The following is a 15,404-nucleotide window of genomic DNA, read 5'->3' as shown; positions in this document are numbered from 1 at the left end:
CTAGTATGTGGATAAATGTGTGGTTTGTATTACACATTCACCTATACATGTGTTGACTGTAACATGAGAATTACTCAATGCACATATTAAAAACAATCAAATGTGCACTACTCTGTTGATTCATTAGCTCATGCCCCCTTGGAATGCCACTTTTATGAGAAACTTCGTTATATCTCTCTTCTTTTAACATATAAATCTAATGCCTCTGTGTCTGACATAATGCCTTTTTTATTAAGTGACAGGGATCCCAAGGCTACATTGTCAGTGGCAAGACTTATTTCAGTCCTTATATCCCTCAAACATTAGATTTACGCTGCTCAAGATAAATGGATCAAGGAGCTTCTAAGGGATAAAGGAAGGAAAGGCAAATGTGCACTGTACATAGACGCCCTGTTTACAAATTACAGTGAATGCACAATCCATGTACAGTGTACACTTGATTTTTCTTTATACAAGTGTTGAGTCATTGTCATGTTACATTCAGGGCATGTACAATTGCACATGTGATACAAACCCCACATTAATCCAGATACTGGTGCCAATTGCAAAGTGAACACACAGTGGCTCTTCCTTGCAATCAGATGTACTCATGTACATGAAAGAAGTACACGAATTCACTGTAACTTGTGAACAGGGCTACTGTCCGTCATGATCGAGTGGGCTGTCTCCATTTGTTTTTATAGGTCTTTTATGCATGGCTGTTTCACTTGCCGTCAGCCCTCCAATGCCTTTGGGTCTTTGATTATGCATGTCATTTCCAACCGTCAGAGGTTGCCTCGCTCTCCCCCTGCATCTCCCCGTGTTTTGCCAGTGTTTTCAAATTCAAGATAGAACAGGTCCCTGAAAACGCAGGGAAAACGCAGGTAAATGCAGGGATAGAGCAAGGTGACCTCTGATGGTCAGAAACGGCCTGCATAATCCAAACAAAGACCCGAAGTCTGTGGAGGAGTGACAGCCATAGAAACAGCCATGCATAAAACACCATAGTGGCATAAGCATCTTTTAAACTATACTGTTCATATGACGCTTTTCTCCCTAGTTTAACTTCCTCCCCGGGGTCTCTAGAATTTTAACCTCTTGGAAGGGAGGAGGATGCATTTTGTCTGTAGGGTTCACAGTGCATATACCATTATGCTATTAAAGCACCATGGTGTATGTACAGCCTGTTGTTTCCCACTTTGTAGCTGCTGAGGAGTATTTTGACATATTGGGCTACAATTACGGTTCTCTAGTATGCCTTTAAGGAACAGAACACAAACTAACTTGGCTTTTAAATCTGAGCAGGAAAGTCCCCTGGATCATAAATGAATGCAGCAGGTAGATCAGAACCTTTAACCATGAGTAGTAATGGAGGGAGGGAAGCTTAGGTAATAGACCTTGTTATGGAAGTAGGGATGTTACAAGCATGCCCTTATTTTCATTTGCAAAATATGGGAGGGTAGAGCCTGTCTCTTTGTCACGCTATCTGTAAAGCCAGATTCCCACAACAGGAGAAGCACCTTTTGTGAATGCTCTTCAGATCTTTTGTCCATCTTCACCCAGCTTCCCTTAATGATAGCCACTGGCTCTTACATCCATTATTTTGGGTACTTGATCTTTCTAAGACCAGATGCTGGTTTTACTTCTGCTAAGACGATTGACGCTACGCCAACTTGCTCCGAAGTTGTTTTTCCCTCCCTAGGAAAGGAGAAGTGAGATCTTCTTGTCTCATAGAATTAACATTTTGTGAATTTTCCCTGAAAATAGGAGTGGGTAGTACTGGAACATTCCCTGGAATTCCCTGTTGTCGTGTGCTTGTGTGTGGGGGGACACGGAGCATATATATCACACATGTCCGTCCAACAAAGCCAAACTCTCCAGCTTCTCAAGGAAGGGAGGAACGATAGCAGGAGAGACGACACCTAGCAGAAGACACTATGACTCCTCTGAAGACATCTGTTCTGACCTTCCTAATTCTGGGTGTCTTTTGTCAATGCATAACAGGTCAGTGAGTACCACTTTCTCCTATGTTTCTTTTTTCTGTACTGTATAATATTTGTTGAGCAACAAGGATGTTGCCTTGAACTTTGCCTTGGAGAACCACCAATCTAGGCAACAATATGTGGCTCCGTAGACCAATGGTCTGTTGTTCCAATGCAGCTTCCTATTGGTTGTGAGGTCCTACAGCTCCATAGTACAGGACGCATTTTGTACAGAGAGGGTTTAAATGCCAGTTCTTTAAGTTCAGCTAGGAGAGCCGGGAGAAGACCTCCCTGTATGAGAAATTGGAGAGCAAAAGCTATTTAGAGTAGACAATGATTAGGAAGATGGTCCACAGTTTGATTGAAGGGGCCCTCTGTGCACCCTTGAGCAGAGTTAAACCCTCCTAAGCCCATTGACTTTGATGGATTTTAGAAGGGTGTCGCTGTGCTTAAGATCACACTGAGCACATTCAAGTCTTGCATCTCCAGTTAAAGAATCTTCCATAGGATGGTTTGGAAAGATCATGGCTTTTCAAGAGTAATAATAATAATAATAATAATAATTTTATTGCAGTCATAACCAGTAAATTTAATATTGCGTTGCTATGCTACAAATCCAAAATCTCAAACCTTACATTTAAAAAACTGGACTTTTCAAGAGTATACCAGATAGGATTTAGGCAAGCTTGCCAAGGCAGGCACCAAACAGAATGCGGGCAGGACTGAGTGTCTATGTGTGCAGGGATCCTATCCTGCTCCAGTGCCTTTAACAACAGCATGAGGTACTGAGCACCTTTTCACAGCCTGAAGATTAAACACAATAGCTTGCTAAGATCCTTGCATTTAGCTGCCGTTTAAGGTGCAGCCACAAAGGTAGGATTGCAGAACTAGGGACCTAAATGCATAGAAAGCAGCATTCAAATGGCTTCACAGTCAGGATTCCCAGAGAGTTAGTGTATGTGAGACACAATGTACAAAAGCCATCTGGGAAGTAAACCAGGGGGTAGCTTGCAATGCTGACTTTATGCCCACGTCGTCATGCACAGTGGGGCCACTGAGCTGATCTTCCAGACCCCTCTACAAGAAGAAGCTGCCTTATACTGAATCAGACCCTTGGTCCATCAAGATCAGTATTGTCTACTCAGATTGGCAGCGGCTCTCCAGGGTCTCAGGCAGAGGTCTTTCACATCACCTACTGCCTGGTCTTTTTTTAAACTAGAGATGCTGGGAATTGAACCTGGGACCTTCTGCATGCCAGCAGAGGCTCTACCACTGAGCCACAGCCCCTCCCCAAAAGCTGCTCTCCTCTGCTCACTTGCTTACCCCAAAGGCCCAGTGTTCTCTGTGGATCTTACTTCTGAGGGGATCAGCCTACGATATAGACACATTGCATTTAACTGTTGATATGCCGCTTTTCTCCGCAATGGGGACCCAGGGCAGCTTAGAACACCATTCTGCCCTCCTCCATTTTCTCCTAACTACGATAACCCTGCGAGGCAGGTCAAGCGGAGAGAGTTGGTGGCTCCAGGTCACCCAGTGAGCTTCTGTGGCAGAGTGGGGATTCGAACCTGGGTAGTCCAGGATCCTAGTCTGACCCTCTATCCATTGTTCCATGCCGTCTGTACGTCACGATGAAGATAAGCACTAATGCTTTCTCCTAATTCTCGCCTAGCGTTTTATCCTGCCCGTTTAAAGGAGTGTTGTCACAGCTACAAGACAGGCAGCCCCATCCAGATTCCACGGATAATGAACTACTTCAGGACTCCCAGTGACTGTAGCTTAGAGGCTGTCGTGTAAGTACAGAACATTTGTTTTATTTTTATTTCTATTGAATATATTTGTATGCTGCCTTTCTCCCCCACCCCCAAAAGTGGCTAACATCATTCCCCTCTCCTCCATTTCATCCGCACAACAACTCTGTGAGGTAGGTCGGACTGAGAGAGTGTGACTGGCCCAAGCCCGCCCAGCAAGCTTCCGCGGCACGAATGGGGATTTGAACCCGGCTCTCCCGGATACTAGTTCAATACTCTGAATGAATGAATTATTTATTACGGTCAAAGACCAGTACAAGAATGAATACATAAGCAGAGATGTTACATTAAAAAACCATTACATATATTAAAACAAGAAAATATAATTCATCAGATTAATATAGAACTATGATAGACTCTAGCACCTGCAAAAACTCCAGCAACTTTATCCATGGTCCAAGAGGAAAAAGGATCAGGAACAGTTTATTATTACAGTGATTGCCAGCAAAAGAGAACAAACATATCTTAAAGGTAAAGGTAAAGCTCCCCTGTGCAAGCACCGGGTTATTCCTGACCCATGGGGCGACGTCACACCCTCACGTTTTCTAGGCAGACTTTGTTTGCGGGGTGGTTTGCCAGTGCCTTCCCCAGTCATCTTCCCTTTAACTCCAGCAAGCTGGGTGCTCATTTGACCGACCTCAGAAGGATGGAAGGCTCAGTCAACCTTGAGCTGGCTACCTGAAACCGACTTCCGTTGGGATCGAACTCAGGTCATGAGCAGAGCTTGGACTGCAGTATTGCAGCTTACCATTTTGCGCCATGAGGCTCTTATAAACATACCTTAAATACACTATAAATAGAAAATAAGCAATTACTAAAAACCCAGATAAAATATTCTCTAAGTCCAACGCTCTTAAACACTACACCACACTGGCTCCCCTGCTCCGACTTATTTCTCTGATGTCCAGCCAAGGGTACACCCACATTGCCTGATGTGGGGAGACTGAAAATGTACACTTCAGTTGAGTACATTTTATGGAGTCTCTCAGATAACAGCTACAGTGATGCATATGGGTTTTCCCCCATACCTGCCATTAGGGGTCACTGGAACATCCTTGGTTCTGTGTCTCAATTTTTTTCTACTTCTATTGAACAAGGAAGACCCAACATGAGATGGATTGACTCTATAAAGGAAGCCCCGGCCCTCAGTTTGCAAGACCTGAGCAAGGCTGTTAATGATAGGATGTTTTGGAGGACATTGATTCATAGGGTCGCCATGAGTTGGAGGAAGCGACTTGACAGCACTTGACACATGCATATGTAACCAGAGTCTAAAGAAATAGGTCTGCTACGGACACATGTAATTTGCACTGTAGTTAGGCTCCGAAAGAGAGGACAGAGGAAAGGGGAAGCGGGCTTCATTCAGAGAAGCCGCATGCACAGAGACACTTTCTAAATCAAGTCTTTCCGCATTCTTTCTGCAGGTTTGTCATGAGCAATGGGAAAAAAGTCTGCGCTAACCCCAGAAATAAGTGGGTGAAAAGAACAGTTACTGTCTTAGAGGGAAAAAAAATAAGGAATCGTTTATAGGAACCAGAGATGTACCGCTCCCTGACATTAGGGAAGATGCTAGTGGACAGATCTTCACCCGACTCCTTTCTGCTGTATCTTTTTCATTGCTACATTCTGCATGTCAAATCTAAGTGGCCCTGAAAATGTTTTAACTGCCATGGTCTCCTCACCAAAAATAAATAAAAACAACACTCTGAAAATTGTAGTTTTGTGAATTGTTAAGGAGTATGTAGCCTTCATGTGACTACAGAGTTCCCAGAATTCCTTTGCTGGGAACAATTCAGGTGCAAAACTGGTCGGCACCCCCCCCTTCCCTTCTGCCATGGCCTTTCAAAGTATAACCATTCATTGATAATATCAGAACAGCTTGTCCCATCTTGCTTGCTGCTAATATGGTTTTAGAGGTGTTTTTACGTTTGCATTCGTTTTACGGAATTATATTTGTATTTGTAATTTTATCCTGATGTAACCTGCTATGAATTCTTGTTTAAAGGAGAAAGTTGGAACATAACTGTGAACAATAAAAATAAAATAAATAAATGTGATATTTGCATTCTGATCATCCTAAAGTTATTTTTGTATAAATATGTACAGCCTGCCTTTCCCTTCTGGTTCAAGATACTTTACAATTCCAAACATTAAAATGTTCCATACAAAATTGAGTAAAACTGCACTTATACTCTCCCCAGGAAAAATACTTACAGCTTAACCCCCATTAAAAGATCTTGCAAATAACTCCTAAAGACTTCAAAAGATGGCATCCCAATCCTCTCCCTGAGCCTGTTCCAACAGTAAGGTTGCCAACTCCGGGCTGGGAAATTCCTGGAGATTTGGAGGTGGACCCTAGGGAAGGTGTAGTTTGGGGAGGGGAGTAGGGTCGCCAACCTCCAGGTACTACCTGGAGATCTCCTGCTATTATAACTGATCTCCAGCTGATAGAGATCAGTTGATCTGTAGAAAATGGTCGCTTTGGCAATTGGACTCTATGGCATTGAAGTCCCTCCCCTCACCAAACCCTGCCCTCCTCAGGCTCCACCAGAAAACCTTCCACTGGTGGCAAAGAGGGACCTGGCAACCCTACAGGGGAGGGACCTCAGCAGGGTATAAAGCCATATAGTCCACCCTCTAAAAGCAGCCATTTCCTCCAGGGGAACTGATTTCCATAGTCTGGAGGTGAGTTGTAATTCTGGGAGATCTCCAGGCCCCACCTGGAGGATGGCAACCCTAAATGAGCACAACTATAGAAAAGGAATGTGACCTGGTAGATTCGGGCCTCCTTAAGGGGGCAGGCAGAAGGCCATCGCTGGCAAACAGGTACATGCAGAAAGAGATGGTCCTTCAGGTGTGTGAGTCCTACCTAGGCCATCATCTCCAGCATCTCAGAACCAAACTGGCGGCCAACGTAGCTGTTTTAAAATGATAAATCAAGGGTACAGACACACGTACAAAATTTCAGCAGTGAGTCTTCCTGTGGAAGAGCGTTCATGGTTCACACACTTTCCCACAAGTTCAGACACCACAAGATCAGACCCGATGAATTAATGGCCTCCAAAACGTCCTATCGTGGTGTGATAAATACCACACCAGCTTTTAAACAGATAACCATGCCTGGTGCTTAGAGAAAAGCATCCAAACGAAAATGGACAGCCCAGAGAGAGAGAGAGAGCAGCAACCATTTGTTTTCAAACCAGATCCAGTGGCATTCCTCTGCAGCTTGCCTGAATAACTCTCAGTGAACTGGCGCCCTCAAGAGCCTAACCAAAAATCCTACTTCCCTCCAGTATTAATTTATATTACATGCAACCTGACTGCCAGTTAGGGTTGCCACGTCCCTCTTTGCCACCGGCGGGAGGTTTTTGGGGCGGAGCCTAAGGAGGGCAGGGTTTGGAGAGGGGAGGGACTTCAATGCCATAGAGTCCAATTGCCAAAGCGGCCATTTTCTCCAGGTGGTGATCGGCTGGAGATAGCTTCTAACAGCAGAAGCTCTCCAGCTAGTACCTGGAGGTTGGCAACCCTACTGCCAGTAAAAACTCAACACCACTATTGGCTGTGATTCTGGGGCTTCATATGAACTTGTCATCTTACACCGCTCAGTTTCCTTTTGACCTCTAGGCTCTGATGATATAAAATAGCTCTCTCTTTCCTAGGAATCAAGTTTAAGGATATATTGAGAATACCATTTTTGTTGCATTTAGTTTAATTTCACTATCATCCCTCACTGTCCTGATACTTATCTTCCGATCTTTGCTGTTCATGTGTGTCTTTCTCATGGAGTTCTAGCCTTTGGGTCCTTAATAAAGGCAGAACTTGTATAGTTGCAAAAAAAGAAAGGGGGAAAAAAAAGAACCGGCAGGCAGAGCTTGGCTGGTCCAGGCCTGAAGTAGCATTACTCTATCCCTGTGCATTTCTAGAGCTTGCACTATCTGTCAATGCTGGGGTTGCCAGCCTCCAGGTGGTGGCTGGAGATCTCCCGCTATTACAACTGATCTCCAGTAGACAGAGATCAGTTCCCTTGGAGCAAATGGCCTCTTTGGCAATTGGACTCTATGGCACTGAAGTCCCTCCCCTCTCCAAACCCTGCCCTCCTCAGGCTCCGCCACCAAAATCTCCAGGTATTTCCCAACCCAGAGCTGGCAACCCTAGGCAATTTCTTGCTATATACTTGATATATACTTGGTATATAGGAGCTGGTGGTTCTTGTTGTAAAATTAGCTGCAGTTCGCATTTGTCCAGCCACATTCGTGCGTGCAGCCAGGAAACGGCTCATCCTGTTGTCAACAGCTGGATGGATAGGATTGCCAAATCCACGTGAGGCAATTCCTGGAGATTTTGGAGATGGCGCTTGGGGAGGGTGGGTTTTTGGGGAATTCCAGAGGGAACTGATCTCTGTGGTCTGGGGATCAGTCGTAATTCTGGGAGATCTTCAGACACCACCTGGAGGTTGGGTACCCTACATGGAAGGGAGCAGGAGCAATCAGAACTGGGGCTTGGAGGTGATGCGATGTCAAAGGAGATCCACTGACTGCATCAGCAGAAACCACCTTGGGGCTCATTCAGGACTGAAAGGCAAGGTAGAAAGCAAGTATATACAAACCTGGAGAGGGTGAATAGGGGTGGGTGGAATGAAGGGGAAACTACGTGATTGCTTCGGTGCGCATGCTGGAAACGTTGTAAGAAAGATTCGTAACATCTCCCCAAAGGACAAAAGGAGGAGGATGGATTTTCCAAGGCCAGACACCAGGGACCTTTGGAGCAGCCCATGCTAGGGAATGGACACCTCTCATATGGTGGCTTTCCTGAGACGGACCCCTTCAGCTCATGCATTGCTGTGGGTCCATGTAGGTAAAATACAAAGTGGCTAGGGAAAAGTGAGCTAGGAAAAAGAAAGACATGTCTCCCAGCAGTGATGATATATCTTCTGTTTGGGTCTCTCAGGAAAAGACATGAGCAATATGAAAATTATGCTAACAGCTCCTTCCTTCCTTCCTCATTTCTTGACTCATGTCAGAGAAAAAAGAATTATTTTAATTTCGTTGCAGTGTTATAACTGAAACCACCTCTCTGACTGTCTCTCTGTCTCTGTCTCTCTCTCTCCTGGCAAGTGGACTCACATGCACATCTCCTTTGGGATGAACAACTTTGGAAACCCCAAAAAGTCCTCGCCCCCTCCACACCTCAACCCCATCCAGTTACCACTATCGAGTAAACTCAAGGGGCCTCAAGCCTAGACAGTCAAGACAGCTAGCAGATGTAAAGCATCCTAACATGGCTGTATCTACATGCAAAGATTTTCTATGTTCTTTCCATTGCTGCTATAAGTTTCAGGATGGGGGGAGGGTGTACAAGTAGCCTCCCCTCTGAACCCCCTTGACATGGGAGAGAAGAACCAGTCAAATCAATCACGTAGATCAGGACTTTTGATGGCACCCTCTTTATGAAATTCTCTGCCTAGAGAGGTTCCTACAGCAGAGCCTACTACTAAATGGTTATAATCCATGTGGTTACGCAATCTGCTTCAGTGGTCTTAGAGGGGTGTAACTGCCTTTCGGATTACGTTGTTGGTCAGCTGCTCCTTGTTCAGAATGTAGTACGATCATCTCCCACGCTGACTCTTGTCTGTGGCAGATCTTAGAAGATTATCTAGACACCATATAGATGGTGTGAAAGACCTCCTCCACCTGAGACCCTGGAGAGCTGCTGGCAGTCTGAATAGACTACACTGACCTTGATAGAAGACCAATGATCTGATTCTATACAAGGCAGCTTTATGTGTTCATGTGCTTCTTTAGCATAGGGAAGAAGCAGAAGGGAAATTTCTTCCTTCTACTCAGATTATCCTGGTGTGAATTTTGGCTTGGATTAAAAAGTGGCCCATGTTCACCCACTGATGCGTGTCTCGGTACATGTGACACCCCTAGATCATACATGTTGACCCAGGCACATAAATAAAAATGTTTGGACACATGCACTGACCGCACCCTAACCTATTCTACAATTTGGGAAAGTTGTTAGAACCTGCATTTTAAGGAATGTGTTTGGCGCAGGCTGTTGCTTCTCTGGGTTGCTTTATTCAGATGTGTGTGTGTGTGCATGCATGTGTGTGGTTTTGGTGGTAGTTGTAGAATGAATCATGAAACCCCGTCCAGATTCCACCATCCTTTCTGGTGTTTTAGTGGAATTTGGGCCAAAACTGAATAGATGGGCCATTCTGCCCATGCCAAGTTCACACACACATTCTGAGAAGAACTTATCTTTTTCGGCCACCAAGGAAACTGTAAACGAGAAGGGGAATAGATACTGATTGACAGGCAAAAAAATGTGAGAGAAAAGAGGAACAAAAAATGGGAGGGGTGAGATAGGCAAGGAAGGGGAAAAAACCCACAGGCTACTGCGGAGACTGGTTTGTTAGCACTGTGGCGTTATTTGTACGAAGAAGTTGTACATTTGAGAAGACAATATGAGAAGCATGCTACCAGGCAAAACCCACCTTCTTCCTTTGCTGTTTCTCTCTTATCTGTACACAGGTGAGTTTATTTTTTTTTCAACAGTCATTTTTCTCTTCTTTTAAGAATCTTGTATAAACCTATGCAATCTAACAACCGAGCTATATATTACACAGAATGTGGAGGGCTGTACCACTTCAAGCTATGGCTTTGAAGGCTTTTTCCACACATTTTTTAAAAACCTAGACAGTAAAGAACAAGCCGAGTGTTACACTGAACTTATCTTTGCAAGTTTGCCATGTGTTGGGAGCCATTTTTATAGGGAGGAAGCCTTCCAAAATGAGATTCCTCCCAGCAGTAGAAATCCGATAGACCTGAAGTCTAACGCCTTGCAAGAGATATAGGTTGGGCCAGGAGCTGGGAGATTTAGGTTCAAACCCCTATTCTGACATGGAATCTTGCTGGGAGATCTTGAGCCAGTCACACATCTTTAGCCCAGCCTACCTTACAGAGTTGTTGTGAAGAAAAAACAGAGGAAAGGAAAACAATGCCAAGCAGCTTTGGGTTCCCATTGCAGAGAAGGGCAGGGTATAAAAGAAATAAACTAAATACATTCTGTTCAATGCGCAGATCAGTTCTTACAGTGGATATATGCACTATTTGGGTAGTATCCAAAGGAATGGCTCTACAGTGGTCCCTGTGCTGTTGAGGTCATGTGAGAAATCCCAGATGAGGAAGAAGTAGAAGAGTTGGTTTTTATATGCCGACTTTCTCTGCCACTTAGGGGAGACTCAAACCGGCTTACAATCACCTTCCCCTCCCCTCCCCTCAACAGGCACCCTGTAAGATAGGTGAGGCTGAGAGAGCATGACTCCCCCAAGGTCACCCAGCTGGTTTCATGTGTAGGAGTGGGGAAACAAATCCAGTTCACCAGATAAGCCTCTGTTGCTCATGTGGAGGAGGGGGGAATCGAACCCAGTTCTCCAGTTCAAACTCCGCCGCTCCAAACCACCACTCTTAACCACTACACCACATTAGCTCTACAGAAACATTACAGAAACTGGAATAACTAGCTGGAAGGAGGTAGTATATGACGGGCCTGAGATTTCGCATGTTATCTGTTGGTGCAGGAGGGAGTGGCATTTCATTTCATTTCATCTATGTTTTAGAGCCATTCCTTCTTGTCATGGTGGTGTTGGCAAAGAGTCCTTCCTACATTCCCACCTTTAAAGCGTGGAGGGAATCAATGATTTAAACTGTTAAAAATCTGTTTAATTCATAATCAGAAGTTTTCCAAGTGTAAATTGGTCCTCTGAAAGGAGGTACAATTTGTTATTAGGGAAGAAGGTGGTGTCGCCTTTGGTGGTCGAAAAGTTGTGCAGACGCCACCTTTCCCCCTAAATAGGGTCTCCAAGGCAGAAAACATCAAGGCTTTAAAATATTTGAAACATTAAAACAGCATTTAAAATTTTAATATATTTACCAATACAATAAAAGCATATAAAACATAAACATACAAACAAACACAACCAAAGAGGAGGGCCAGTAAGAGTTTACTAAGGATATGCCAAAAAAGTCTTCACCCACAGGTAGAAGATAAGGACAGAGGGAAACAGATGAATCTCCCTAGGGTGGGAAAAGCTGACTTCCTAATTTATTTCTATTAGACAAATTATAGCAAACCTTTGATTACAGAAATGAGCCTTGATAGGCTAACATAGTGTTGCCAGATCCAGGTTGGGAAACTCCTGGAGATTTGGGGATGGAGCCTGGGGAGAGGTAGGACCTCAGTGGGATACAATACCATAGAGTCCACCCTCCGATGCATCAGCTTTCTCTAGGGGACCTGATCTCGGTAGTCTGGAGTTGAGCTGTAATCCCGGGGGATCCCCAAGTCAAACCTGGAGGCTGGAATCCGTAGCTAACAATTCTAGGTTATCTGTACTTCTGAAATGAAATTAGATTATCTTGTTTAGTAAACACGGTGTTAGAGATTTGAAATCTGGAGACTTCAATTCTTATTCTTGGTCATCTCTGAATCTTAGTCGTTTGCCTTGGCCAAGGCAATGACTCACTCCAGCCTACTTCACAGAGTTATTGTGAATATTGATGGAGATACCAGCCATTTGTATTATCTTGTGCTTGTTGGAGTAATTTGTGGACTATGTGTGCTAAAGAATATCTACCTTGAGCTGGGTGGCCCAGGCTAACCCAATCTCATCAGATCTTGGAAGCAGAGTTAGCCCTGGTTAGTACTTAGATGGGAGACCACCAATGAATGCCAGGGTTGCTACTCAGAGGAAGCCAACAACAAACCACCTCTGTTCATCACTTGCCTTGAAAACCCTACAGGGTTGCCATAAATTGGCTGTGACTTGACAGCGCTTTCCATCACCTTGAGCTGTTAAATCAATTGCAGGCTGCTTTCGGGATGTGGAGAAACAGCTAATATATCCACTGTACAAGCATGCCATCACTAAGATGCTATGGTCCACTAGCCATTTAAATATATTTTTGGAGCAGGAACCATGGGCTGCTCAGGGCAATGAGCTCCCTGGAGGACACCATGATTGACTTGGAAATGCCAGAGACATATTTAAACTAGAACTTAGTGGGTAAGACTGTGGTTTTAGGAGGAAGGATATAGATGTGTTTGTCAGTGTGGAGCGATAAACTAGATAGTTTAAGAGGAAGAAACCATTCCATAGGCTCATTGTGTGTACATGTGCGTGCGGGTAGAAACAAATGCCCCAAAGAAATACACCCTGATACTAAAATATCACTTCCTTCATCAAAACCCTGAGAGGGATTTATTTTTTTTAAAAAAAAAACACTGGGCAGTCAACCAAAGCAGTCTAGTGGCACCTTAAAGCCAAACTGTATTCATTCCAGCAGAGGTTCTTTTTGTTAGCCTTTCTGGTGCCTCTGAACTCTTGCTTTATTCTACTGCTTCAGACTAACCCAGATATCTTTCTGGAATTATAACCAAAGAAGGAAGTGTTGTAATACTGGGTGATTTCAACTACCCACCCGTAGTCGGGGCAAATGAAGTTCAGGTCAAAGAGACAACAGTGTCAGATATAAAAAAAATGGGCCATGCTTTGGAACATTTCATTTTGCAATCCCTTGGAGGGGAGGGGGAGGGGGGTTAATGCTGAGTGACTGATCAGAAACAGTGACTGTAATGCTACGAGTTCAACTGATATACATACGAGTATAATCAGAAATTTGCTCAGGAAATCCAATGCAATCATATTTAAACACCAAGACAAGAAACTTCTCAAAATGAGATTAGTTGAGAGGAAGCCAAAAGAGAGGCTCAAAGAAAGGCCAGGATGCTTGGTGGTTATCTAGAGAGCAATCCAAAACAGGTCTGCTTAGACTCCTACTTTGGTCTGTTCAATGGGGCTTACTCCCAGGAAAGGATTGCACTGTTAGAACTACAATAAAAGAAGCTCTGTTACAGCGTTTATCAGGATAACTCAAAAAGATGCCAGAATAGTTAATAATCAGACTGACAGAAACTGCAAAAGACAGGAAAGCTTTCTTTAAGAAGTAGCAGCTGTGCCATATGAGAAGCACAGACTCCTTTTCCTCATTCACACCTGCGTTTTTCTCATCTAAATCAAGGGGGTGATGGCACGTAAGCATTACAAGAAAAACTGTGTATGGGCAAGGGGTGCTGACCCTTACCCTGCTTCCCTCTGTTGTTCAAATCGCTTTTCTCCCTAACCAGTCCCACTTCTGGAATGGGAGCTGGGCAGGGAGAAAAATGACTGCAGCGATGGAGCAAGGAGAGGTAAGGAGGGTCCATATCCGCTCTTTGGCATGCCTCTTTTTGTGGTAAAGAGCTGACACCCCCATGCACCTTGAGAACAACACAGGGGCAAGCACAACAATCCTGGCTGCCCCTTTCCTGCCTAGTTGGGCCTTGAGCTAGAGAAGACGCAGTTACCCAGGTCCAGGGCTATGTTGTGTTACTTGCAAAGAACTTCTCGGAATTTTGAGCTGCTTCAAGCACTAACATGACCTCCGTTAACAAAACTGCACACTCATCCACCCACGCCTGAGATCTCCCAGTTCCTTTTCCTTTCTGTGCCTGACTTGCAGTATGTGTGAGTTTCCTTCTCTCTTTTTCAAAATGTATAAATACCTAACATTGAAAACGTAGGGAAAATATGTAATGTATAGAACACATAAAACATTGCATAAAATCAGTCTACTATGAAATTGTTCTGACCATCTACATCACAACGCCGGCGCTTTACATGATATTCTGTATTTTTCCCAAACGTTTCAAATGCAGTCTTACTCCTCTGCGCTTAATACATGTTAGTGTTAAAGATTAATTACATTCCAAAATGTGTTAATCTAGCATCAGATCAAATGTTTCTGCAATATTTTGCTATTGGAATCCCTGCAGCATTGAATATTAAACTGGAATATCATTTCTGTTCCAATTTCTTTATGTATTCGAGAACAATCTCTCTAAATCTGGGTCCTACTTTGTACCCTTGGCCACGCTAGGGTTGCCAGGTCCCTCTTTGCAACCGGCGGGAGATTTTTGGGGCGGAGCCTGAAGAGGGCGGGGTTTGGGGAGGGGAGGGACTTCAATGCCATAGAGTTCAATTGCCAAAGCGGCCATTTTTCTCCAGGTGATCTGATCTCTATCGGCTGGAGATCAGTTGAATTAGCAGAAGATCTCTTGCTACTACCTGGCAGTTTAGTAAACTTAAATTAGCGTGCTGTAGAATAGTTAATAAATCAAGAACAGTCACAAAACTGCACAAACACTTAGTTTTTAAATAATAAAGCATAGAAAACGCCAAAGATACATCCAGTATCTATATAACCATAAACAATTTTTCAAAATGACATAAATGTTAAACGAAAGTTTATACAATCCTGGCGTAGTTAAACTTTCGTTTAACATTTATGTCATTTTGAAAAATTGTTTATGGTTATATAGATACTGGATGTATCTTTGGCGTTTTCTATGCTTTATTATTTAAAAACTAAGTGTTTGTGCAGTTTTGTGACTGTTCTTGATTTATTAACTATTCTACAGCACGCTAATTTAAGTTTACTATACTTCCTCTTAGCATGGCAAAATGGAAAGAATCTTTTGCATTTTCTACGGAAGAGAGAGATAAGATATTAGACTTTGCTCTCCCTTT

At 43.8% G+C, this 15,404-nt stretch overlaps 1 protein-coding gene across 1 annotated transcript; it reads left to right on the top strand.

Moving 5' to 3' along the window:
* The first annotated feature begins 1,916 nt into the window (after positions 1–1,916).
* On the top strand, positions 1,917–5,302 carry CCL17 (C-C motif chemokine ligand 17). The gene is made up of 3 exons (XM_056862345.1): positions 1,917–1,983; positions 3,634–3,754; positions 5,197–5,302. The coding sequence occupies exons 1-3, from the start codon at positions 1,917–1,919 to the stop codon at positions 5,300–5,302; spliced, it is 294 nt and encodes a 97-aa protein (XP_056718323.1).
* The last annotated feature ends 10,102 nt before the right edge of the window (positions 5,303–15,404 follow it).

This window comes from Euleptes europaea, chromosome 17, assembly GCF_029931775.1.
Source record: "Euleptes europaea isolate rEulEur1 chromosome 17, rEulEur1.hap1, whole genome shotgun sequence".
NCBI lineage: Eukaryota > Metazoa > Chordata > Lepidosauria > Squamata > Sphaerodactylidae > Euleptes > Euleptes europaea.
This window is presented reverse-complemented; position numbering and strand designations above follow the sequence as displayed.

Excerpts from the sequence above, each read along its gene's own strand:
- CCL17 (XM_056862345.1), top strand. The coding sequence starts at position 1,917 with ATGACTCCTCTGAAGACATCTGTTCTGACCTTCCTAATTCTGGGTGTC. Across the intron at positions 1,984-3,633 it reads CTTTTGTCAATGCATAACAG|CGTTTTATCCTGCCCGTTTA; the intron begins GTCAGTGAGTAC and ends ATTCTCGCCTAG. Across the intron at positions 3,755-5,196 it reads TGTAGCTTAGAGGCTGTCGT|GTTTGTCATGAGCAATGGGA; the intron begins GTAAGTACAGAA and ends TTCTTTCTGCAG.